This window comes from Tiliqua scincoides, chromosome 5 (assembly GCF_035046505.1).
Source record: "Tiliqua scincoides isolate rTilSci1 chromosome 5, rTilSci1.hap2, whole genome shotgun sequence".
Taxonomy (NCBI): Eukaryota; Metazoa; Chordata; class Lepidosauria; order Squamata; family Scincidae; genus Tiliqua; species Tiliqua scincoides.
In genome coordinates, this window is record NC_089825.1 from 102685414 (window position 1) to 102712979 (window position 27566).

Here is a 27566-nt window from a genome sequence, read left to right on the forward strand (position 1 = left end):
ACAATTAAACCCATTTCACAACCACCTACTACAAGACCTATTTGACCGAACTTTTTTTAAAACGTGGAATTGTACATTAGTGGATCACTGCCCATAATCATTAAACAATTCTGCAGGTATTTTTGAATGCTCTTCTGATGAATATTGTGAATAATAATGGGCGTAATAATAGTGGGCCCTCCTCATCCGTGAATGCTGAGCTTCGGATCATTGGAAAGGGTATTGAGAATAAGACAGCTAATATTATAATGCCGTTGTACAAATCAATGGTAAGGCCTCACCTGGAGTATTGCGTCCAGTTTTGGTCACCACATCTCAAAAAGGATATAGTGGAGATGGAAAAGGTGCAAAAGAGAGCAACGAAAATGATTTTTGGGCTGGGGCACCTCCCTTATGAGGAAAGGCTACAGCGTTTAGGGCTTTTTGGTCTAGAAAAAAAGGCACCTGAAGGGGGTCATGACTGAAACATACAAAATTATGCAGGGGAAGGATAAAGTGAATAGAGAGGTGCTCTTTTCCCTCTCACATAACACCAGATCTAGGGGACTTCTGCTAAAACCGAGTTTTGGGAGAGTTAGGACAGACAAAGGAAAATATTTTGGGAGAGTTAGGACACACAAAGGCAAATACATTACTCAGAATGTAATTAGTCTGTGGAACCCCTTGCCACAGGAATTGGTGATGGCATCTTATCTAGATGCCTGTAAGAGAAGATTGGACAAGTTTGGGGAGGAAAAGTCCATCATGGGTTACAAGTCATGATATGTGTGTGCAAACTCCATGCTTTAGAAGTAGTCTACCTGAGAATGCCAGATGTAGGGGAGGGCACCAGGACACAGGTTGTGTCTTGCTAACTTGTGTAGTCCCTGAAGCATGGTGGGCCACTGTGAGATACAGGAAGCTGGACTAGATGGGCCTTTGGTAAACATGCATTATGTTCTTAATAATAATAATAATAATAATAATAATAATAATAATAATAATAATACAGGTATTTCTATACCACCTTTCTTGGTCCTCAGATTTCTCCTTAGACTTTATTCAAGGCGGTTTACATAGGCAGGCAATTTTTAAATCCCCATAGGGATTTTTACAATTTGAAAGATGGTTTCTGTCTTTCAAGAAACCACAACATTCTTCTTTCTGATCTGGCCGCACATTCTGGCCTCCATCCTCCCACGTTCAGAGCAGATGGAATAGCTCGGCTCAGCTTGTCAGCTGCTTCAAGGTCGCACGGTGCCGGTGGCCTCGAACTGGCGACCTTCGGATGTTATCTTTAGGCAGACGGAGGCTCTACCCTCTAGACCAGACCTCCTGCCCTCCTGCCCAGACCTCCCGCCTTATGAACAGTTTGGGAAACAAACTTAGAATCAAGGATGAAGACCACTGATCTAACTGGAATTAGTGCTGCTGCTGTTAAATTCACGTTTCAGTTCAGAGCCATCACAGACAGATCTGCATGTGTTTCTCCAAAACAAAACCATTGTCACATTGCCAGTGAATTTCTGCAACCCCCAGCTATGCTACTGACTGAGGGTGATACATTCTCTGATCATCAGTAGAAATATTTATGCATCACAATATTTATGCATCACAATTTCTTCCTTATCAATCGTTTCAGTGCAGATATCACATCTTGGTTTCTCAATGTATAGATTAAAGGATTTAATGTGGGTATTACTACTCCATTAACAACTGAAAGAACTTTGTCACTATCTTGGCCGTCTTTCGATTGAGGTTTGATGTAGGTTACTATACAGTTTCCAAAGAACACGGCTACCACAGCCAGGTGAGATCCACAGGTAGAAAAAGCTTTCCATCTGCCACCAGCTGAGTGGATTCTCAGAATGGCCACAATGATGCGTAAATAGGAAAAGAGAATGAAGCAGAAGGGAAAGAGGACTATGAGAGTACTGGTAAAATACATGATCAATTGCTCCACATCCATGTCTGAACAGATCAACTTCATGAAGGCTGTAAGCTCACAAGAGATATGATTTATCTTATTATGTCCACAAACGTGGAATGGTTTTGCAAGACAGGGAACTATAGAAAGTAAGAAGGCCAAAAGCCATGTCCCCAAAGCCAAGAGGATGCAAACTCTCCAGTTCATGACAATGCTATAATGTAGTGGATTGGAGATGGCGACGTACCGGTCATAAGCCATGACTGCCAGGAGGAAACATTCAGTGGATCCAAAGTATATGCCAGCGTACATCTGAGTGTAACACCTAGCAAAAGACATGACAGGCCTCTCCACCAAACAGTTGGCAATGGCTTGCGGAACAGAAGATGTACAGAGACAGATATCAATGATGGATAGATTGCAAAGGAAAAAGTACATGGGATTGTGGAGCCGGGGCTCAGATATGACCACCAAAGTAATTAGTCCATTACCAATCATTGTCACCAAATACATGATGGTTATGAAAGCTGCCAACCCCATTCTTGTTTTTGGTCGGCCAGAAAATCCAATGAGGACAAATTCAGTTATTTCTGTCTCGTTCATCTCTTCTCAGTTGTGCAGTAGTTTTCTCCTTGGGTTTTCTTTCTCCAGAGACCACAACAGAAGAAATATTTATGAAAGAGGAAGAATTGACTATAAGTAAAATAGTATTGTGTATATTATGTCTGAAGCACTATATTAGCTGACAGTGGGATAAATACACATAATTCAGTGCTCTCAACCAGTGGCATAGCTAATGATCGTGTAGCTCAAGCTCAAAATGATGCCCAGGAAGTGATGTCACAAATGGAAGTGACGTCACATCCGGTCTTTTTAAAAAGTGAAAATCAGGGGAAAACCTGCCTCCTCCCCAGAAACTCACCACCCACTTGCTCTGCCGCCTCCCCCCAGCCAGTGGCATAGCTGAGGGCTCAATCCTATCCAACTTTCCAGCACCGGTGCAGCTGCAATGCAGCCCTGAGATAAGGGAACAAATGTTTCCATACCTTGAGGAGGCCTTTGTGACTGCCTCCCCATCACAGGATGCAGTGCATGTCCCATTGGCACAGCAGTACTGGCACTAGAGAATTGGATAGGATTGGGCCCTAAGGCATCTATCTGCTACCTGGGGTGAAAGAAGATTTTGTAGCCCTCCTCACCACTGCACAACAAAATCAAATTTAATTAAGTAAATAAATAAAAAGTGTGCCCCTTATTGGCTAGAGACACTGTGCTGGGGTGAAGAGGGACAGTTCTTCTCCCCCTGCTAAATATAAGAGGAGCACCACTTGAAAGTGCCTCTTTACCCAGTTAGCTGGGGTAACTGTATTATGATACATGGAAATGAGAACTAACATATATTAACACCTTATCAGTTCCATCCTGTATCATAATAACATCTCAATGGCTCTCAGAACAGTCAGTATATCCCAGTTGCACCGAAGGTATTTAATGCAAAGGTTTTCCACAATTCCTTAATGGCTGCCCTATGCCGCATTATGTTTGGAGACAGGGCAATCATCTTAATAGCCAGAGCATGGTTACTAATACACTACAATTCGAAGCCTGGTAGCCTCCTGCATTTAATGCTTTTGGAATTTGATTCTTTCAAATGGGACAAATTGGTAAGGGAAAAAGCCAAAACAATTGGACTTTCACTCAATTTCCTGGGCCTGTACTCTTATGCAGCAATTTAAAAAATCATAAAACAAAAGTGCTGGACACTGAGTTACAAAACCTCCACGAACTGGCTTTGAGAAGTTGTTCCCCTCTTAACTTTTCCACCCCATCATACCACAATCTCATGCCGTCATATCTCTCCTTTATGACCAACCCAATTGAGTGACATGCTATTTCTCTAGCAAGATTTACAGCCCAATCCTATGCATGTCTACTCAGAAGTAAGTCCCATTAGAGTTAATGGGGCTTACTCCCAGGAAAGTATGGATAGGATTGGGCTGTTAATCTGCTGCAGTCTATTGTCACAGAGGGGAGGTATAGCAAGATCTCCTATGCAGAACGTATCTGCCCCCTGCAATCAGGGTCAAATTGAAACCATTTAACATATCTTGTTTTACTGTCCCCGTCATGTTAGTTCCCATTCCATCTATTTGGAACAGTTGATACTTAACATAGATGGGTTTGCTGATTTAGAGAATTTGAAATTTTTCCTCAAAGATTGTTCAAATGATATAATGGAGATGGTCTCTAAATTCTTAATGTCCTCCAAGTATACGTAGTCTATCAGCTAAAAGCCCGATCCTGTGATCCGCGCTGTGGCTCTGCGGGGCGGACCACAGTTGCAATCGTGCCGTAAGGCATGTTTGCAGGGCTTACCGCTGGGCTCCTGCCAGAGCTAGCCCAGCTCTGGCCAGCACTGAGCCAGCACACAGCGGGTGTCCGGGTTCCAAGTCTCAGCGGTCTTCCTGACTGCCGGGCTATGGAACGGGAGATGGGGCCGTGGCTGGGGGCATGGAGGAGGCATTCTGGGGAGGGGGAGGCGTGGCCTGGGGCATGGGGGAGGCATGTCAGGGAAGGAGGAGAGGCGGGTCCACGGAGCTGAGCTCCGCAGAATCCAAGGCGCTCGGGCAGGGCTGCTCACCCTTCATGAGCGCCTTTACTTTAGTGGCAACCAAAAGGTCACCACTAAAGTGAGTAGCCTCATTGAGGGGCTGCTTCCCTTACTCGGGGAAAGGGGACAAACATCCCTTCTCCTGAGGAGCCTCCCGTGGTAGTGCAGGAGGCACAGAATCCAGTGGGAGCCCTCCATGGAGATGCCGGGTCCCGGAGCTCCGGGCAGCTCAGGATTGGGCTGTAAGCTGACTACAGATAATGTTCCGTATCGTACTTTATTTTATCAATTCTATTTTTACCCTACCCTGTGTACCCTCTATGTTTTTGCTTGTAGCTGGCTGCTGCCACATGTATTATGTATGTATGTATGCCAATAAAGGTTATTGAATTGGAATCAGTCTCACAGGTCAGTTTTCAATTAAGAAAATCCACTTTTTGTTCCATAAAGCAATTTTCATTTTCTAGTTAATTGGCCATAACTTTTGATAGAATACAGATATTCAAATGAGGTTTGTTCCATTGCATTCTACATTTAAATTTTTCCAATGATATATAACATGATGGTATTATTCGTAGATACCAATTTTTTTTCACAATTTTTGGCCATTAGTGTCAAACTCAACTTGTTGCCCAGTGCAACTGCTTCCCCCTGCACCCCTCTTAGCTATGCCACTGCTCTCAACAGAGAAAGTCTCTTGCAAATGAACTCAGTAACAGAACTGGATTGAATGATGTAGTACACAACCACATCCTTTCCTTCCCACCCATGCACATGAGACAGAATGATGTGCTTGTATCTCAAATGCATGCCTTTTCACAAACACTACTGATTGAACCATGACCCAAGTCAAAAATGCAACATTATTTCCTCTTGGAATGCCCCCTTGTGAATAACTAAATAATCATACCTTATTTCTGTTTGAAGCAAAATTTGAAAGAATTCATCCTCTTCCAATATATGCCACTATGATCCAGAGCTTGGTTTTAAAAAACTATGGTGATTTGCTTTATTTTATTTTATTTTTCTCAGCAAGATGAGAGTAAAACAACTTTAGCATGGTTTTTCCCCCCTTCCACAAGGAAATTTGGAAAAATGAAATTCAAACATTTCATTGGCCGTTTTCATAAACCGAGGAGAACTAAATTCATTTTAACAATTTAAAAAAAAAAAAAAAAATTACATCCCCTGCATTCCAGTAAGACATATATTTTGTCTGTGAATTGATTAGTATGTGCTTTCCTTAAAAAATTATCCTGTGATGACAGGATGACTTTCTTGGTGCAAATGAAGCATCCCTGCTGTGTATGAGAACTGTATGGGAGAAAAGAAAGCGAAAGGTGAAACAAATCCTTCATCTTCTTAGAAGTTTTGTACCTAAAATATGAGGTGGAAAAACACCTAACTTGACAATGAATCCTCTGAAGTGCATGTTCTTGTCAAGAGGTGGGGGAGTGTTTTGGGGCATGATCCGTAGAGGTTAAGATGCTACAGATAATTAGTTCATTGTTTGATTCAACAGAAAATGACTCAAAATTATCCATGAGTTGAGTTGCAACGGCATACTATGATTCCTGATTCGACCCATGACTCAGCCCAGTGCTTGGAGCACTGCCCTGATATTTTCTTACATGATATTTAAATAAAATGCACCTGGTTTCTTTTTTTTCTTTTCTTTCTGAAATGCATGCACATTAAAACAGTTTTCAAGAACGGTAGCCTCTCATTGATTGCATATTGACTACAGTAGTAGTTATTGCTTGTTATTGCTGTTAGTGCAATCTGTTATTGCTTGTATCTCAAGCAAGGTGTTCATTAATTAAGTTCAAACATATTACAAATGTCCACACTTCAGTGTGGTTGCCTGTTTCCATTATTCTGGAAAAGGTTGTCAGTAACGGACCTGGCCCCATGCCACCCGCGGGTGCACCCCAGCATTGCATCATGCCACCCTCTCCCACATAACACCGCATCCCCCCCCCCGGATACTCACCAAAGCTCATGGAGCCTCAAGCAATACTCCACAGCACTCGAAAAGACTTCTGAAGCTTCTGGCATGATTTTAAGCTATACTTCCGGTTTCCCGACAAAATTGGAAGTCCTGATTAAGATCATGCCAGAAACCTCCGAATGCTTTTCACGTGCTTCGGAGCACCACAAGGGGCCTCACCTGCCTGAGGAACGGCTTGGAAGGACAGACGGAGGTGGCACGGTGGGCAGCAGCAGCAGCAGTGGGGACACAGTAAGAGTGGTACCTGGAGATTTTGCCCCCCTACCTCCACCCCATGCCCACCACTGAAGGTTATTGCTTGGGTTCTATGATAACTTAAAGTAACACTGTAATAAATAGAAATTTCTATTTATTAATGAGGACAATCAGTAATAATTTTCTTCTTACATTTGAGACTATGAAATACTCCCTCTTGTAAAATAACTTTTCAACAAAAAGACTTTAGATCAGTGTTTCTCAAACTGTGGGTCGGGACCCACTAGGTGGGTCATGAGCCAATTTCAGGTGGGTCCCCATTCATTTCAATATTTTATTTTTAATATATTAGAATTGATGCTACCCTGGGATGTGACTGCATTTGGGGATAGGTTACAGGCCTGTACTTTTAACAAGCTACTATGTATATTCTTTTAACAACGATAGTCAATGGGACTTACTCCTGGGTAAGTGTGGGTAGGATTGTATCCTAGAATTGTTAAAAACTTTCCTGCTTGATCATGTCACTTCTGGTCATGACATCACTTCTGGTGGGTTCTGACAGATTTTGATTCTAAAAAGTGGGTCCCGGTGCTAAATGTATGAGAACCACTGCTTTAGACGATAAAAGGGCTCAATTCAGTTAAAATTAGTTGTCTTATCAAAGCAATGGGACAAATTATTTTTAACAAACTTGCTATCAATGGGACTATGCTTCCATTGGGACTGCACCATGATTCATTTAAGCTGGATCAGAGCCAATCAAGTTAAAATCTACTGAGGCAAACATGTCCCAGAGCATACATAAGTTTTCTCTGCTAGTGGAAGAGTTGGGATGTTTTGGAAGTGGTATCTATATTCTCATTAAGGATTGGCATCCAGACACTAAATTGAAGTTTATCTTACGAGAGTAGGTCACGACAAAGGGCTCAATCCTAACTCACTTTTCAGCACCGGCATAAGGGCAATGCAGCTCCCCTTACTTTGAAGAGGCCTTCATGAGTGCCACCCAACTGTGGGATGCAGCACACGTCCCAATGGCACCGCTATGCCAGCGTTGGAAAGTTGGTTAGGATTTGGGCCAAAGTCCCATTTTAATGAATGAGAATTCAGTTAGTCTTAAGTCATTGGTCTCATTGATTTCAGCGATGTTTAGCCCAGATTCTTTATTTTGGGTTCCAGCAACTTATCTCATTCCAAGAACATACACCATTATGTCTGACTTCCTTTTTGACTGCTGTAAAACTAAGGAGAAAGTTTTAGTGACTGAGGATAACTCAGAGCCCAATCCTATCCAACTTTCAAGCACTGATGCAGCCGCAGTGCAGCTCCAAGGTAAGGGAGCAAATGTTCTCTTACCTTGAGGAGGCCTTTGTGACTGCCCCAGGACTGCAGGACATAAGAACATCAGAACAGCCCCACTGGATCAGGCCATAGGCCCATCTAGTCCAGCTTCCTGTATCTCACAGCGGCCCACCAAATGCCCCAGGGAGCACACCAGATAACAAGAGACAGAGCACGATCCACTGGCGTGGCTGCATCAGCCCTGGAAGGTTGGACAGGATTGAGCCCTTTGTGGCTGAATTATAATTGGAATCCAGGTCTGCTAGATTCAGGTCCAAACACTACACCACGTTAGTTTCAAGCTGGGATTTCATCCATTTCTCTGGAAATTGCAGCCCAATCCTACTGCGAGTTCTGCCAGGGTACTATGAGGTGTGCCACCATGGCAGGCCCTCCATTGGCCTGTGCAGGTGCAAAGCACTTGCCTAGCACTTTCAGCAGCACAGCACAGACAGGCCACTGGAGAGTGTCTGCAGGCAGTGGGTTGAGGATTGGGGCAAATCTTGGGCAGCATGAGAGTGGATCATGGCGGGACTAGTGTCTACCATATCCCAACCTCCAGCCAGTTCAGACATGTCCCTGGAAAACCCCTCAGAGTGGTACCATTTACCATTCTGGCACAGAACTGAGGACACCTATCAGAGACCATTAAGTCGCTGGGAAGGCAAATAAAGCTCCCCCCACCTTACATCTCCTCGCCAGTCTGATCCCTAATCAGAATTCAGAATGCAAAGGAGGCTGAGCCAGCAGTCCACACCATGTGAGCAGTGGCCCAAGTTAGGATGGGGCCATTAGCAATGTCTCTGTTTCTTAGGACAGAGTCCATAATCTGGAACCGGTTTTAAAACGTTTCTTGCATTCTCATCTAAGTGGAATCAGTGGCGTTGCTGTGGAATTTATGATTCAGTTTAGAGACATCACAGACAGGTCTGCGTGCATTTCTGCAAAATGAAACCATCATCAACATGTCTGTGCTGTTTGCAGCTAACAGCTTTCAATTACTGCTAACTTCCTGCATTGATGGGATGGAAGTGGTTAGGGTACCTCAAAAGTATAATGGTTATATACTCACTCCTTTTACAAAATGTTTGGTCGTAAAATATGTTGTAGAAGACCAGATACACCCACACAACAAGATATTCCATTTATAATAAATTACTCCAGTGGTTCCCAAACGTTTTAGCATGGGGACCTACTTTATAAACTGACACGCTATCAGGACCCACCTTGGTTTATGAGACTAAAAAAGTGTCACTTTTACCAGCCACTCAAGTCTCTGCTTTCATTGTTTTTATTATGGTGGGGGAACCACTTCTGGAGCATTTGTTGAGGTTCATCAGAACCATTCTGATGTGATCCCCTTTTCCTGGTCCTTGACAAGAGCCATGGTACATTTGTCTACTCATGAGTAAATACACACATGTGACTCCATTTCACTTTCTATAGGGCCTAATAAGTATTTCCTTAGCTTATAGAGGGGGACTTGGGGAGGGAGGAGTGTTTCTCTTTGGGGGATATGTTCATTGGATTGGAGCCAATCTGGTGGCACTGCATTCCACTTGGCCTAACGTTGGAAGTGGACTGAGGCACGTTTGCCTACTCCTGAGTAAACACACATTGCAGCTCAGTTTCCATTTCCATTGGACCAATTGGATTCCACCTCCTTCTTCTCAGAGCTGCAGTCGGTTTATTTCTGGGTTTACTTTTCCTGGGGACCACAAAGAAGACGAAAAAAAATAATAGTTATATATAATTCAATGATCTCAACGGAGAAGAAAACTCTTAAAAATGGACTTCTTTCAGAAACAGAGAATAAAACAGCTAATATAATACTGTTTTACAAATCAACGGTAAGGCCACACCTGGAGTATTGTGTCCAATTCTGGTCACCACATCTCAAAAATGGTATCGTGGAAATGGAAAAGGTGCAGAAGAGAGCAACCAAAATGATTACTGGGCTGGGACACCTCCCTTAAAGAGAAAGGCTACAGTGTCTGGGACTCTTTAGTCCAGAAAGAAGGCACCTGAGAGGGTGTCGTGACTGAAACATACAAAATTATGCAAGGGAAGGATGGATTGGATAGAGAGATGTTCTTTCTTTTCCCTCTCACACAACACCAGAACTAGGGGAGATCCACTAAAATTGAGTGTTGGGAGAATTAGGACAGACAAAAGAAAATATTTCTTTACCCAGCGTGTATTTAGTCTATGGAACTCCTTGCCACATGAAGTGGTGATGACATCTTACCTAGATGCCTTTAAGAAGGGATTGGACAAGTTTCTGGGGGAAAAGTCCATCATGGGTTACAAGTCATGATAGGTGTGTGCAAGCTCCAGGCTTTAGAAGTAGGCTGCCTCAGAATGCCAGACGCAGGGGAGGACACCAGGAGGCAGGTTGTGTCTTGCTGTCTTGTGTACTCCCTGAAGCATTTGGTGACAGTGGCATCACTAGGGGGTTGCAGGTGGTGTGGGTGGTGCAGGCCACACCGGGTGATGCGCAAGGGAGGGTTATGCACACTGGGAGTGACGCACTAAATTCACAGTGGTTAGGAATAATACCATCATGTTATATACCATTGGATGTGGAATTTTCAGCAGAATGGAGTGAAGAACAGCAGAGTGAAATATCTCCTTTCTATCAAATGTTATGGCCAAAAAAACAAAAACAAAAATGCATGGAGCCCTATGGAAAGTGAAACTGAGCCATACTATGTGTTTACTCATGAGTAGGCAAACTTGTCTTAGTCCATCAGAAAAGACAGGCTGAGAGGAATCCAACGACACTGGAATGGTCCTGATCTAATTAATGTGTAATTAATGTGTAAGGCCACACCTGGAGTATTGTGTCCAGTTCTGGTCGCCACATCTCAAAAAAGACATAGTGGAAATGGAAAAGGTGCAAAAGAGAGTGACTAAGATGATTACGGGGCTGGGGCACCTTCCTTATGAGGAACGGCTACGGTGTTTGGGCCTCTTCAGCCTAGAAAAGAGACGCCTGAGGGGGGACTTGATTGTGACATACAAAATTATGCATGGGAAGGATAAAGTGGATAGAGAGATGCTCTTTACACTCTCACATAACACCAGAACCAGGGGACATCCACTAAAATTGAGTGTTGGGAGAGTTAGAACAGACAAAAGAAAATGTTTCTTTATTCAGCCTGTGGGTGGTCTGTGGAACTCCTTGCCACAGGATGCAGTGATGGCATCTGGCCTGGATGCCTTTAAAAGGGGATTGGACAAGTTTCTGGAGGAAAAATCCATTATGGGTTACAAACCATGATGTGTATGTGCAACCTCCTGATTTTAGAAATGGGCTATGTCAGAAGGCCAGATGCAAGGGAGGGCACCAGGATACAGGTCTCTTGTTGTCTGGTGTGCTCCCTGGGGCATTTGGTGGGCCGCTGTGAGATACAGGAAGCTGGACTAGATGGGCCTATGGCCTGATCCAGTGGGGCTGTTCTTGTGTTCTTATAATGTAGATCCCCAAAAACACCAAAGAAGGAGGTCCCTCCCTCCAAGCTGGCGAATGTATTGAGCCCTATGGAAAGCAAAACTAAGCCAAATGTCATGTTTACTCATGAGTAAGCAAACATGCCTTGGCTTGTGGTCAGGCCAGGCAAAGGGGAATGTGAAGCCATCACAATGGCATCCCATCAAAGTGGATCCCAGTGCTAAAAGTTTGAGAACTGCCGCAATAAGGTGTTAGTAAGTTGACATTCGGGGTGTGTGTGTGTGTGTGTGTGTGTGTGTGTGTGTGTGTGTGTGTGACACCACTACTGACCAAAATCAAGTCAGTTTGTAAAAATCATGTGATATATCAATCCATGCATAATTTCATGCAGAATGCAATGAAACAAATCACATAGAAATATCTTTGTTCTATCAAAAGAACAGTCAAAAAACCAGTGGGGGTGCGGGCGATGGTACATCACCACGCCCACCACCTGGGGTGTTGCCTTTCGCACTGCATGGGGTGATGCGCTGGCCTCCTGCACCAGGTGACATGAACCCTAGTGTCGCCAATGTTTGGTGGGCTGCTGTGAGATACAGGCAGCAGGACTAGATGGGCCTTTGGCCTGATCCAGCATGGCTCTTCTTATATTTTTATGACCCAATGATGGGTCTTGACCCACAGTTTGGGAAACAAACTTAGAATCAAGGGTGAAGACCCCTGATCTAACTGGAATTACATCAGACAGATCTGCATGTGTTTCTCCAAAACAAAACCATGGTTACATTGCCAGTGAATTTCTGCAACACAAAACCATTATCAAGGTGCCAGTGTTGTTTGGAGCTAACATCTTATGATTACTAACAACATGATGGGAAGGAAGAGGTGAAGGTACCCCAAAATAATACAGCTGATTCTAAAAAACAAAAAATGTTATGTCATAAATTGTTTTGTAAAAGATTGGATATGCCCGCACAACAACACCTTCCATTTATAATAATAGCATAAATGTATATACATTATTCTGAAAATATTTTTTATACTACAGTACTTAGATGAGGTCTTCCGATTTTCATTTTTCTCCCGCAGTCACATTGTGACTACTGTCCAGTACAATGAATCTAAGAAGAATTTTTTTAAAAGATGACTATCAGCACTGGGCTTGCTCAAAATCTGAGTTTTGTATTGATTGTCGAGCATCAACTAATTGAACAACAAGAATACTGACTAGAAAAAAGACACTGAGGGCAGTAGTGTAGCTGGGGGGAGACAGTAAGTTCTATAAGCAACACAAACCACTATGTAAGCGCCCCATTCCACTCACCAGCAGAGACATTCCGGACAGCGATGGCAACACACCTGCAGTACTTACAGTTTTGCCCCCCCAGTTACGCTACTGACTAAGGGTGATATATTCTTATGCATCACAATATTTATGCATCACAATTTCTTCATTATCAGACGTTTCAGTCCAGATTTCACATCTTGGTTTCTCAATGTATAGATTAAAGGATTTACCGTGGGTATTACTACGCCATTAACGACTGAAAGAATTTTGTCACTATCCTGGCTGACTTTTGATTGAGGTTTGATGTAGGTGACTATACAGTTTCCGAAGAACACGGCTACCACAGCCAGGTGAGATCCACCGGTAGAAAAGGCTTTCCATCTGCCACCAGCTGAGTGGATTCTCAGAATGGCCACAATGATGCGTAAATAGGAAAAGAGAATGAAGCAGAAGGGAAAGAGGACTATGGCAGTACTGTTAAGAAACATGGTCAGCTGACTCCTAGCCATGTTTGAACAGATCAACTTCATGAAGGCCGTGAGCTCACAAGAGATCTGATTTATCTCATTATGTCCACAGATGTGGAATTGGTTTGCAAGCCAGGGAACTATAGCAAGTAAGAAGGCCAAAAGCCATGTCCCCAAAGCCAAGAGGATGCAAACTCTCCAGTTCATGACAATGGTATAATGTAGTGGATTGGAGATGGCAACATACCGGTCATAAGCCATGACTGCCAGGAGGAAACATTCAGTGGATCCAAAGTATATACCGGCATACATTTGAGTGTAACACCTAGCAAAAGACATGACAGGCCTGTCCACCAAACAGTTGGCAATGGCTTGTGGAACAGAAGTTGTACAGAGACAGATATCAATGATGGATAGGTTGCAAAGGAAAAAGTACATGGGATTGTGGAGCCGGGGCTCAGATATGACCACCAAAGTAATTAGTCCATTTGCAACCATAGTCACCAAATACATGATGGTTATGAAAACCGCTAGCGCCATCCTTGTTTTTGGTCGGCCAGAAAATCCAATGAGGATAAATTTAGTTATTTCTGTCTCATTCATCTCTTCTGAGAACTGCAGTCGGTTGATCTCTGGGTTTCCTTTCCAGGGAGACCAAAAAGAAGTAGAAAAAATAGTTAGGGATAATGCAGTGATCTCAACAGAGTAGAAAACAGTTAAAAATGGACTTCTTTCAGTAATAGAATTGGAGAAAAGGATGCAGTATGCAACCACATCATAAGAACATAACAACAGCCCCGCTGGATCAGGCCATAGGCCCATCTAGTCCAGCTTCCTGTATCTCACAGCGGCCCCACCAAATGCCCAGGGAGCACACCAGATAACAAAAGACCTCATCCTGGTGCCCTCCCTTGCATCTGGCCTTCTGACATAGCCCATTTCTAAAATCAGGAGGTTGCACATACACATCATGGCTTGTAACCCGTAATGGATTTTTCCTCCAGAAACTTGTCCAATCCCCTTTTAAAGGCATCCAGGCCAGATGGCGTCACCACATCCTGTGGCAAGGAGTTCCACAGAACAACCACATGCTGAGTAAAGAAATCCTTTTCTTCCCCACCCATGCACATGAGACAGAAAGCTATGCTCAAATGCATGCCTTTCCGCAAACACTGGTCAGATCGATTTTTGGCCGAAGTTAATATCCAACATTACTTCCTCTTGTTTGTACAAATTATGTATGCCAATCTTGTTACTGCTTCCATGTGTAGATGGCGGATCCGTAGCTGGCAAATTTCTTTCTATTTCCATTGCAATTTTACATTGCCAATACTGTGCTCTCCCATTTTCACCAGTGGTAAGGTATTCCAGGAACAGAACTTCTGGTTTAGTTCTCTTTGAATAAGAGAGAATGCAGAGAGAATTGCCTTTCTCACTTTTGCTTTATTGTCAACTATAACAGAATATTATGGGAGGCTTAAAGGTAACGGTGAAGCGGGTGAACCCCAAATCAAGACCCTGAACCTCAAAGTGTTTCACCTTCAGCCAACTCGGTTTTCATTCCTGCCATTCCAACTGTATGCATTCCAGTAGTTCCCCCTTACACGTAATCTTTCAAACCTTCACTTGACACTGTGCAGAAAAAATAAAAAAAAATGTAAAAATTTAAAAATAAATTGTATGTTTAGGAAATATTCCCAAATACGGAAGATTGCTAAGGTTCTTTTCCTTGTAATTTTTGACTCGATTGCTCATTACCTTTTTTCCCCCAAGTCTACTGCAGGCTGATAGACCTCCCAACCCACAACAAATGTAGCAGAGTATAACTGGAAGCACAATGGCATTTGTGAAACACATGTTCTCACCAAGAGTCAGAGGAGTGTTTAAGGACATCATCCTTAGAGGTTAAGTTGCTACAGATAATTAGTTCATTATATGAAACAATTCCATACCTACTGAAAATGGCTTGTATCCAAAGAGCAGTGAGTAGAAGGAGGATATGAGTTAGTACTGTCCCATGAAGTCATGCCCAGTGGAATATTTCTCACAGAGCAGAGCCACAATGTCTCAGCAGCAACAATCCACAACAATACTATCCATATTGTCTTACAAAAGAAGATACCTGTTTTCCACCACATTTCGCCCCAAACTGGCTCTGGTGCTGCTCATTAAGAAGCTACATTTTGATTGTGGGATACTGTGAGGTCATAAGTGTTGACCACTCTAATATTAAAACGCAGACAATGATTCCATATGCTCCCCGCTCCAGTCCAATCTGCTCCCTTCTCATCTGCGACATTCTATCCTGTCTTCCCTATTCCAGGGAATTGATGTTTTATTGATCAGCAGAAGAAGAATATTGTGAAATTTGGTAAAAACACTTTTTTCCCCTCTATTCCTGTCATTCAGGTGCATATAGAGACAGTTTTCTTGGAAGGCTACAGTCCCAGGCATTCTGAACTGAGGGGTAAACCCCAAAGGACACCCAAATGGGCTGTCCAGCAGCTCCATCGTTCTCACTGATATACTGTATGTATGAATCCATGTGCCCATTTTTATTCTCATTATTCATTTGAAAATCATTTTAAAAAATACTTTCAAAATGGTTGGTGATAATGGTCAGTGATTAATAACCCAATCCTAATTTTGGTAGCAGTTGCTGCACCAGCACTAGCCATTGCAAAGGTGCTGTAAAGCATGTTTGTGACAACTTGTGAGTAGGCAGCACCAATGAGAAGGCCTCTGCCATCCTGCTGGTGCTGAATCCAACCTGCTGGATGCACCGTTGTGGCAGAGGGGTGGGGGAGCAGGTCCTCTGAGAGGAATTTTATCAGGGGGTACGAAGTTTCTTTTGGGCCCCTTTGCAAAGGGGGAGGGGGAAAGAGTGGGAGAGGGTGGTGATGGGCAAGCAGAATGCGGGCAGGGAGGGGCAAAACAGGAAGGGGGAGGGTGGAGACAGCTGGAAAAGTCTTCTGAGCTCTGAGCTTCATGGGTGGGTCTACCCACCCATGTGGCATTGGCAGATACAGTAATATGGAAAACCAAACACACTCCTATGTATATATGGCTTGCCAGTAGCTGCAGCTGCATGCTTGTGGTAGTGTCCCCAGCATCCCATGCAGGCAACAAGTCTGAGTAGATAGGAAAATGCATGATCCCAGGAAATTTCTGGGCTCCCTCCTTTGGCTCCTGGGCCCCCTTTTTGACCCTGGACCCCGGGTACAAATTAGCCCCTTTACCCCCCTCTCCTCAGCCCTGTGAGGGAGGGTGGAACGGTTTATGGGAAAATGAGACATTGTTCATTTGGCTTGGAATAGAATCTAAGGAAGGATGAGCTCTGTGATTTGGCTAAGACAGTGGTTCCTAACTTTTACACAAAGGTAAGAGAACCATTCAGCACTTATGGGGCCATTATGGTAATGGTGTCTCAGTGGTGATGGCACTTCTAAGTTTGCACCACCCCTGACTAAGTTAAAAAAAGGGGTTTTTGGACTTACCCAGTGGTGGCGGCAGAGAGAACTGGGTTCTGCATCGTCTGCAGCCACTGCCACCACCTGGTAGGTCTAAAAAAAAACATACCCTTATAAACTTATTTGGTGGGGGTGTCGTGAACCTGAAAGTGCCATCGCTGCCATCCTGCTGTCAACGCTGGTTTCCACTCCTCTTGGAGAGGAATTCAGTGTATTTCATTGCTGGCTGGGATGGGAAACACTGTGATAATATCTGGAAAGCTTCACAGAGATGGTTCCCCAAGACTGAGAGTTTAAGGTGCAGATCTCCCAGGCTGGTGGAAGGGGGTAGAGTATGCAGTGGAAATAAAGAAACAGAGCCACTGCAGTCATGAGGCAGCTCTGAAATGGCCATGTTGAGGAGTGGATGCCAATGTCCATTTGAAATGACAAAATTGACGTTGGCTGAGTCAGAATGGAAGAAAAGTGGGATACAACCTTTGTCAAAGTCGCTCGTACTTGGGAGTACGCTCTGTTGATCTCAATACTACTTTTGTCCTGAATAAACATGCAAGCATGAAATGCCTGCAAGTTATAACTGTTTACAATCACAGTTTCCTCTCACTGATGGCCTATTGACTACAATAGTGGGTACTCCACTCTTGCTAATTTTTCAAGCAAGTTGTTAATTGTTTAAATGTAATCATCTTAGATATTGCAAATATCTGCCTTTTCCATTATTGTGAATAGGTTATTTTTTTGTGTTGATGACTTGAAGTATGATAACTTAAAGGGACACCATAATTAATAAACAGAAACTTTTGTTTATTGATGAAGACAACTGTTAATGACCTTTTTTCTCCCATCTGAGAATGTGAAATGTTAACATAGCAACATTATAAACAAAATGTCTTTAAGGACCCAATGCTGTGGAAATGAGTAATGATGAAATCTTACTGAAAGCAAGGGGACAAATTATTTCTAATGAACTTGTTGTCAGTGGGACTTTGTTTCCATTGGAACTGAATAGTGATAAGTTTTGGTTAGATTGGGGACAATTAAGTAAAACTCTACAGAGACCAACATCTCTCAGAAACTGTGAAAGTTTGTTCTATTAGAGCAGTGGTTCTCAAAATTTGAGTCCGTGGCCCACCAGAAGGTCACAACCTAATCCTTGGTGGTTCACAAAACTGAAAAGGCAGATTAAGTTATGTGCATCAAGTGTTAACTTGCTACCTGGGGGGAGCTCTGCTGACCAATCACCATTTTTATCACAGAGGCTTAAGTGGCTGGTGAAGTGAAACTGTTTTTTAGGTGGGCCCCGATGTTTAAAAGTTTGAGAACTACAGTCCTGGAGAAAAGAGTTGGAATGTTTTGGAAATGGCATCCACGTCCTCATTAAAGATTGACATCCAGCCACTAATAGCCCAATAGCAACATGGATATGGCCATGCCAAAAAGGAGTGTGCAGCATCCAAATGTGGGGGGTGGGGCGGCAACCTGAACATAAATGGGGGATAAGTAGGAAGTATTTTAGTATTTTATTTACATCTTGGCCATTTGTTCCTTTGCCCAGGGGTAAGGTCTATTGGAGCTACATGATTGCAAGGTACATGGATCAAAGCTGGAAAGGGGGTTAGGATATCAGTGGAGCTGACACTGCCAACATCCCACCCGTGACTCACCCAGGTACCAACCCCAGTCTCCAACCAGTTCCGCAGTGGCAATTCTGGCCCAGATACTGCCCAGAGCCACGACAGCAGACTGCTGCCCCTCCCCACTGACCAAGCTGCCACCCCCTCACCATTGTGCCAACACTTCCTGCCCCCCTTTTCGCAGCCCAGGGCAGCCACACATACACTCTCCAAAAGCCTTGTAAAGGCCTCAAAGGGCCAAAAACAACACTTCTGCTTTCATGGAGGAAACCAGAAGTGACTTTTTATACCCTTAGAAGACATGCTGAGGGCCCGAGAAGCCTCCCCAGTCCTCAGAAGGCCTTCTAAGGGCTTAAAAAAGTAACTTCTGGTTTCCTCTGTGAAACCGGAAGTGTCGTTCTTTGGCCCTCTGAGGCATTTACAAGGCCTTTGGAGTGTGGGGGAGGCAGCGCACTGCTTTCCCGCCTCTCAGAAATTCTCTAGGCAAAAGGTCCTGAATGCCTGAGTGGCATAAGAGGGGGCTCTGCAAGGGGTGGATGGCAGCATGGCACTGTCCCCCCAGCCTGGAGCCCAGGGCATTTGTCCCCCTTGCCCCTGTCAGGTATGCCACTGCTGTTCCACCCCCCCCACCCCCATGCCAGTACGTAACTTATTAGTGTCAGGGCTCTTGTGAGGCAGGTGTTGCCTAGCTGCCTCCCTTCTCTGTTTGCAGCATGGGTTCAGCAGCACTTTATGGTGTATTGTGATTTGCAACTGCCTCAAAGGATGCTGTGCAACCAGAACAAGAGTTCCAGCAATGTAGCTGGCCCATAGGATTGAGCCATAAGTCAGATACCAGCTGTATAGGATAACATTGAGAGAATATTGAGAGAAACCAAAACAGTTCTAGAAGAGCTTGTAACATTTTTGAATGGATGTGTATGTGTCACACATCTGAACAGGTTGCATACAGGTGAATCTTGCAAAAGAAGGGCTGGTTCAGGTTACACTTTGCTGGGCAGGGATAATAACAACAGCAGTAGTGACATCCACTATGGAAAAATGGCCACCAATGGTTCACACAGCATTGTGTCAGCAGACATTATGCATGGGCTGATGTCTGGTGCAGATCCATGGAGACATTGGAGGCTGCTCCAGAATAAAGGAACAAAAGTTCCTTGACCTCAAGGACGACTCCAGGACAGCCCCCTCCACAGGACACAGCATGCACTCTAGTCACATGGCAGCATTGGTGGGAAAAAGGTCAGTTAGGATAGGTTGTCAGTGAGATTACTTTAGAGTAAGGGAGTGGGATTGACAATGTTTTTTGTGTGAAAACCAGAAGTGGTACAGAGGATATCCTGAGGAAGTCTACATTAGAATGCCTATAGTTGTTTCAACAAATTAGTCACTGGGGATTGTAACAATTGGGATTGCACAAGAAATGAGAACAAAGAACCAATATGATTTTCTGCACTTTGGTTAAATATGACAATGATTCAATGGCCTTTGTAGACTCATTAGTAAACCCTTTTAAAAGCAAACCCTTTGTGTTCTGTGTATGAAATAACTGCCAATGAAGACCCAGGAGGCCAAAGACTAAGGAAAGAATATCAGGAAGCTGTTCTCTCTTTGCTTAGTTCCTGACACTCCAGTTATTTTCTGAAGTTGCAGCAGGTATCAGTATAAAAGGAGTATCTATGAATGATTTTCAAACATTATTGGTACAGAAGAATTGAGTTATATGTGTGGCAATGGCTCAGATTTGAGAGAGAGAGAGAGAGAGGGAGAGAAAGAGAGAGAGTGATCCTAACCCATCCTGATATAGCCAGGCTGCAATGGCCTGTGCTGTATCCAAAACAAGTTAGGAGCAGGCTGGTGCAAATCTGAGACACCCATTGTATTCCAGGGGTTACAATACAGTGTGCAGATCCTGCCCTGCTACTGGGCCCAATCCTCTCCATTCCACCCTCCGTAACCCAAAACACCCCCTCCCTGCCTCTGATTTGCCCTCAGCACAGCAGGTAGTTAGGCTTCGGCTGTTAACCTGTGAAGAACTTCACCATTGCTCCAAGTGCTATCTTCCTCCTAAACTCTACTAAACATTCTTTGTTCACCATCCAAAAATTATGCTAAAGGGAACCACTGCTGTGCTGTAAACATTCAAAGATTTTTTTTGTTATTCTATTAGTTAAAAAGAAACAAAAATGAACAGGTAAGCCATATTGTTTGGGATTTCGTCAATATATTGTCATGCACATTTCAATGTTTATGTCCAGTTCCCTGAGCAGACCATAGTAAGCTTCTTATGTCTCTTTTGGGTATAGGACTCCTTCTACAAGTACTTTTTGTTCTTTCATGCTGCATCAGAAGGCTCTTTGCATTTTAGAAGCTAAACTGATTACAATAAAATATTATACACATTCTTAAAATATTTCCCACTGAGATAACTTGGAGTGTTTTTGCAGAGGTCTGAACATTTGGGTATTCTAAAAATGAAATACTACATTGGCATTTTTTGGAATAAATTGTATTGAAATTCTATTCCAGCCATTTTCAACCACTGTGCCATGGCACACTGGTGTGCCATGAGTGGTCCACAGGTGTGCCACAGAAATTTAGGGTAAGGTCATTTATTAATAGGAGATGTGAGCCCCCACTGGCACCATGGTGTGTCTTGTCAATTGTCAAAAACCTGGTAGTGTGCCTTGAACATTTTAGTGCCTTGTCAGTGTGCCATGAGATTAAAAAGATTGAAAATCACTGTTCGATTGGATTTTTAAAATGCAGTTCCATGGTATTGCCAATACATATGAATATCATTTTTATTAAAAGATAAATGATTAAATGGGCAGGAGGTCTGGCCTAGAGGGTAGAGCCTCCATTTGCCTGAAGACAACATCCACATTGTATATAAATGTTGATAAATGTCTTCTATATGCAAAAACTTCAAATATAGATAGTGCTAGGAGCTCTTTGGGTGATAGTGGATGGGCATTTATCCTTCCAAGTTTTAAGTATGACACAATCCTAACCAGGTCTACTCAGAAGTAAGTCCTATTTTGTTGAATGGGGCTTACTCTCAGGAAAGTGTGGTTAGCATTGCAACCTTAGACCCAAATCCAACTTTCCAACACTGGCTTAGCTGTGCCAATGGGACTTGTGCTGCAGCCTGTAGTTTGGTGGCGCTCATGGAGTTGGGTGGCCTACTCAAAGTAAGGGAATGTTTGTTCCCCTTTCTCTGAGCTGCATTGCTCTTATGTCCGTGCTGGCTTGTCACAATGTATACAATGGTCCCAATAATGAGTATTTATTTATTTAACCTTGATGGGCATAGAGCCAACAATCACCGCAGATACTTGCCTATAAGTCAATCCCACAGATCATTGAATTTTCTATGGCCCTCGGATAAGTCAGGGGTTAAACTTAGGGGGGTGTCTGACTATAGTTTTGTCTGATTTTACTTGAGGCCAGATCCTGAAAATTAACCCACCACTAATTGTTACCTAAGAACTGTAGTCTCTAATTTATTAAAAAAAATAGTAAAAGATCATAAGATACATTTTTATTCTTTTTAAATTCTGGTCTTCGTCACTTTTTTGTAAGCACTATCAGAGTAAGTGCACTGTAAACAACATACCAGTAAAACAGTGGTTCCCAACCTGGTATTCATGTACTCCCAGGGACACTCAACAGGAACTTTAGGGATACTTGAAAAAGAATGGAATAATGGTAGAAAAAGGCAGGTCATGCTCCGGAATGCCTTGCAAGACAGGAATGCCTTGCAAGGACCAGCAAGGCAGAAAGGGAGGTAGCTAGTTGGCTGTGAAAGCCCCACCAGTAGCTAGTTTTTGGTCATCAGTTCATCTATGAACCAGTGATTGAAAACCAGCACAGTAAAAAAGCTGAAACATAATATGGAAAGTGATCAATCACCCAGAATTTCTCAGCACACTTCTGGTGCAAAACAGTGCAAAGGCAGAGTCTTCTGTTCTTCAAACAGATAAAGAGAAAGCACTGTGATAAATACATGAAGTCTGGGCTTTCATAGAGAGGAGATGAGGGCTTGTATCATTAATTACAAACATTTTGCTAATATGAAGGGTACAGTTTATGGAAATGGGCTGCCAAGGGGTATACAAGTGAAAAAGGTTGGGAACCACTGCAGGAGAACCAGGAATCAAATCCACCTTTAAGGTGTCTGGTGTGTTAAGCCAGAAGCTCTACGTACAACATACAACCCATAACACGTAACTGGGAGTGTGCAATTCAATTCACAGCAGAGAGATGCAGCTGCATATATTTGCAGCCCTTTTTACTCAGAAGTAGACCCACTGCTTTCCATGGGTGTTATTCTTAAGTAAGGGTGCATTGAACTGTAGCCTGCTTCAGATGGAAAGGAGGATTTCCATCCTGGTGTTTCAAAAAACAGACCTGCTTTGCAAGCATTTGCCAAGCAGAACCAGGCTGCAGCAGAAGGAAGGAGAATAAAAGGTTCACAAATTGCTTCTAAGGAGCTGCCTGCCCCTTGAGAAACTTGGCGCCTGTCTGCTGCTTGAGAAAGGAAACTTTTCAGAGTGGAAAGCCTTTGCCCTCTGATTAACCCGGAGATAAGATGAAGTGATAATTTGAGCTTGATTACTTGGCAAAAATTTCAGGTACTATAGGAAAGTATCTACGGTAGTAGAGGAAAGAAGATATGCCTGATGGTATAAGCCAAGGTCTGAAAATCCAAATCCACCATCAGTATAGGAAAGCTGCATCCTCTTTAATGAAATCCACGGTTGAGAGAAGCCAAAAATAAATTTCCTAAATAATATATATAATTTGTGGATATATTTATGGGGTATATAGAAAGGAATTGCACACAGGGTTGGGGTTGGCTGCAGCTCAGTCCGGGGCAAGGGGAATTAATTTCCCTTACCCCAGGTAACATGGAGCAGCCCCAATGAGGCCACTTGTGTTGCCAGAAACAAATTCTGCCTGACCCCAAAATCGGACCCACAGGGTCAGAGAGTTAGTTATGGCTGAGCAAGACTAATAAAAACAGGAAGTTAGTGGGTCTTTCTCAACACCAAGGAACTGCCTTAGCTGAGTGCTGGCTGTCTGCTTATGCTAAAAATAAGGAAGTACTTGCTGAGATGAAAAGTTAACCAATGAGTGAAAAGCTGTGCAAACCACAAGACACTGTTATAAAAATCTGAACCTTTTGTTGTCTGATCCTACATTCTGACATGTTGGGTCAGGGGTAGCCGATACCTGCATGTATGAGTAAAGGCCTTAGCTCTTAAAAGTCCTCACTGGTTGTTCTGTGTCTCTTTTCCATCCAACCCCGCACTGCTTTAAAGCTGAACTTTCCCAGGGCTGAATTTGGCCTCTGTAGGCCAGTGCATATCCTTGCACTGGTCCAGCTGACACTAGAGAAGGTGCACTCCCTGAGCGATGCAAGGAACTTGCACTGGTCTATCACCAGCTCCGGATTGCGCCCTTAGTCATGTCCCAGTTTCTTAGGACACAACTCCATGATCTAGAACCAGTTTGTAAAATGTTTATCGTCATTATCATCTAACCGGAATTAGTGGTATTGCTATGGAATTCATGTTTCAGTTTAGGGGTACCACTGACAATTCTGGGTACATTTCAGCAAAACAAAACCATCATCAAAGGGTCAGTGCTGTTTGCAGCTACCAGCAAACAACAGCTAATAACTTCCTGCAAGAATGGGAAGGAAGAGGTAAAGGTATAAAAAAGTATAGCAATCATACATGAGTAAACATACATGAGCAAATTACTCATTATACATTATATTTAAATTATAATTATTTGTAACTTATACATGAGTAAATAACTCATGAGTAAATGCACACTGTGGCTCAGTTTCACTTTCCAGAGGGCTCCATACATTTTATTTGGCAGCTTCTGAGCATGCTCAGTAGACTCTACATCCAGTTAAAGCAGCAGAGCTCTGAGGGAGTTAGGGACTTAGTAACACAGTCAGAAGCACTTGGGACGATACGCAGATGCTCTGCAGCCACTTTAATGGGTATATGTCAGTGTTATTTTTTAATTGAGCAGCATAAAGCATTTTATCATTTTATTGTTTTAAACACTTTTTTTTCTTATTATAGCACTGTTATTTTGTTTTTACCATTTTAGACTACCAGGAATGATGAAGTGCAAGCTAATTAAACAACAAGAAGACTATTGGAAGAGGGAAAAAGAAGACATTGAGGGTGCAATCCTATCCTGTGGTGGAACAGGCAAGCCAGGAGGTTTGCACTGTAGCCAGCGCAAGATGGTGACCAGAGGCAGCTCAGCCAGAGGCAAGGGAAACATTTCCTTACCTTACCTATGGGTTCCCCTTACCTATGGGTCTCCTTGGACATGCGCCACCTCTTGAAGTGGCACAAGTCTGAGGAGAGTAGAGCAACTTGAAGCTGCTCCATTCTCCCTGAGAACGCGGGTTGAGATCCAGCATAACTGCTGGATCCCAGCCCCACCTCATTCTCCCTGCCTGCCTGCCCCCAGGCCTGCCCACTGCCCACACTCCCTCCGCCCAGGAACTCCTCTGCCTCCCACCTCTGGGCCTGACACAAGCACCTGAGGGGAAGCCAGTGCAGAGGCTTAAGTCTGCCTTTGCAGGCTGGTGCTTCTTGGAGCGCCAGCCTGGCTTCCCCTCGAGGAGGCGCAAACATGCTTTACGGCACGTTTGCAACCCTCCCAGGCCAATCCAAGGGACTTGGGCTGGCCTAACGTCTAGTTAGGATTGCGCCCTCAAGCTGTTACATTCATTGATCATTGGTTGAAACACAGGATGTGTAAGCTTCACAATTTCTTCCTTGTCAGTCGTTTAAGTGCAGATTTCACTTCCTGGTTTCTCAATGTATAGATTAAAGGATTTAATGTGGGTATTACTACTCCATTAAATATAGAAAGAAGTTTATCTCTATCCTGGCTATCTTTTGATTGAGGTTTGATGTAGGTGAATATACAGTTTCCAAAGAACACAGCTACCACAGCCAGGTGAGATCCACAGGTAGAAAAAGCTTTCCATCTGCCACCAGCTGAGTGGATTCTCAGAATGGCCACAATGATGCGTAAATAGGAAAAGAGAATGAAGCAGAAGGGAAAGAGGACTATGGCAGTACCTTTGAGATTCAACATCAGCTGACTTCTAGCCATGTTTGAGCAGATCAGCTTCATGAAAGCAGTGAACTCACAAGAGATATGATCTATCTCATTATGTTCACAGACCTGGGCTGGGCTTGCAGTCCAGGGAACTATAGCAAGTAAAAAGGCCAAAAGCCATGTCCCCAAAGCCAAGAGGATGCAAACTCTCCAGTTCATGACAATGGTATAATGTAGTGGATTGGAGATGGCAACGTACCGGTCATAAGCCATGACTGCCAGGAGGAAACATTCAGTGGATCCAAAGTATATTCCAGTGAACATTTGAGTATAACACATAGCAAAAGACATGACAGGCCTGTCAACAAAACAGTTGGCAATGGATTGAGGAGCAGAAGATGAACAGAGACAGATATCAACAATGGATAGATTGCAAAGGAAGAAGTACATGGGATTGTGGAGTCGGGGCTCAGCAATGACCACCAAGACTATTAGTCCATTGCCAATCATTGTCACCAAATACATGATGGTCATGAAAGCTGCTAACCCCATCCTTGTTTTTGGTCGGCCAGAAAATCCAATGAGGACAAATTCAGTTATTTCGGTGTTGTTCATCTCTTCTCACGGGTGCAGTTTTCTTTTCAAGGAGCAAATTAAAAAAAAGAAAAAATTTGTCCTTAATATTTATGAAAGAGGAAGAATTAACTATAAGTGAAATAATCAATAGAGTGAACATATTATATATATATAAGAGTAAAACCCTTGCAAATGGACTTCTTTCAGTAATACAACTAGAGTGGAGGATGCTGTATGCAGCCACATCCTTTCCTCCCCCACCCATGTGCATGAGAAAGAAAGCTATGCTTGTATCTCAGATGCATGCATTTTCACAAACACTGATGACTGAAGTGTGACCCAAATCAATGACACAACATGCCTTCCTTTTGTTTGTACAAATTATGGTCTGCTGATATTGGTATTGCTTCTGAGTACAGATGGAGGATCTGCAGTTGGCAAAATTCTTTCTATTTCCATGGTAATTTTATGCTGCCAATACTACACTCTCCTGTTTTCACAGGTGGGAACATGTTCCAGGAGCAGGACTTCCGTTTAGTTTTCTTTGTCTAAGAGAGAATACAGGTTGACATTGCTTTTCTCACTTTTGATTTATTCCAATCATTCCAGCTCCATACATTCCAGCATTCCCCTCCCACCACCATACACAATCTCCCAAACCCTTTCTTCACATTTCACCTGTGCAAATAACATTGCCTGTTCAGGAAATATTCATGAATATTGAAGATTGCCAAGGTTCTTTTGCATTTAACTTTTAACTCAAGTGCGTGTTTACCTTTTCCCAAGACTACTTCAGGCAGATAGATCCCACCCCACAACAAATGTAGCAGAGTATAACTGGAGGCAAAAGGGCACTTGTGAAGCAGGAGAATACCAGTTCAGGTCCCTGCATCTTCACCTTCTTCACAGCATGCAGTTTCTTCTCCTGCCATTACAATGGATGACTTTTCTTACACACAATGTTGTCAACCCTCATCTCACTTTCCGTGGATGTAAAAAAAAATTGGAGATAGCTAAGGTTCTTTTGTGTATAATTTTTGACTCTCATGCACAGTTACCTGTTGTGAAAGCTATGCTGATAGATTTACAGTTATAGGATTGCAAACTTGTATTGTCATCTCTGTTTCTTACCTATACAGATCCAACCTTCTTATACACTGATTTTTTTATACACGGATTTGACTCAACACGAATGGCCCCTTCAAATGAGAAGGAATGTGCTGATCCCTGGAGAAGGGGGAAAATGCAAAATGCTTTTAAAATGCTTTTAAAATGCTTTTCTTACTGTTGCAGAGATTTCTATCTCAACACGATCAGAAGGGCCCTTTAAATTAAAGGAAAACAGTCCTTTACAATAATTAGAGAGAGGGCAGCCAGCTGACAATCCATCAATCATTCTCTCTCCAAGCAACCCCCTTCCTTCCACTGAACATGTGAAAGAAAGATAATCCTTTCTAAGGGCTTCCAGGGAAACTGATTTTTGGATTGTCATCAAATGACTCT

At 43.2% G+C, this 27566-nt stretch overlaps 3 protein-coding genes across 3 annotated transcripts; all 3 read right to left on the bottom strand.

The window, feature by feature from the left end:
• Window positions 1-1591: 1591 nt before the first annotated feature.
• On the bottom strand, window positions 1592-2509 carry LOC136652722 (olfactory receptor 13H1-like). The gene has a single exon (XM_066629643.1). The coding sequence runs from the start codon at window positions 2507-2509 to the stop codon at window positions 1592-1594; it is 918 nt and encodes a 305-aa protein (XP_066485740.1).
• A 10452-nt stretch (window positions 2510-12961) lies between these two features.
• On the bottom strand, window positions 12962-13816 carry LOC136652723 (olfactory receptor 13H1-like). Its single transcript, XM_066629644.1, has one exon. The coding sequence runs from the start codon at window positions 13814-13816 to the stop codon at window positions 12962-12964; it is 855 nt and encodes a 284-aa protein (XP_066485741.1).
• Window positions 13817-25184: 11368 nt separating this feature from the next.
• On the bottom strand, window positions 25185-26102 carry LOC136652724 (olfactory receptor 2A12-like). Its single transcript, XM_066629645.1, has one exon. It carries the CDS (start codon window positions 26100-26102, stop codon window positions 25185-25187), a length of 918 nt encoding a protein of 305 aa, XP_066485742.1.
• Between the last annotated feature and the right edge of the window lie 1464 nt (window positions 26103-27566).

Bases quoted from the DNA above. Each gene is read 5' to 3' on its own strand.
- LOC136652722 (XM_066629643.1), bottom strand. From the start codon at position 2,509: ATGAACGAGACAGAAATAACTGAATTTGTCCTCATTGGATTTTCTGGC.
- LOC136652724 (XM_066629645.1), bottom strand. From the start codon at position 26,102: ATGAACAACACCGAAATAACTGAATTTGTCCTCATTGGATTTTCTGGC.
- LOC136652723 (XM_066629644.1), bottom strand. From the start codon at position 13,816: ATGGCGCTAGCGGTTTTCATAACCATCATGTATTTGGTGACTATGGTT.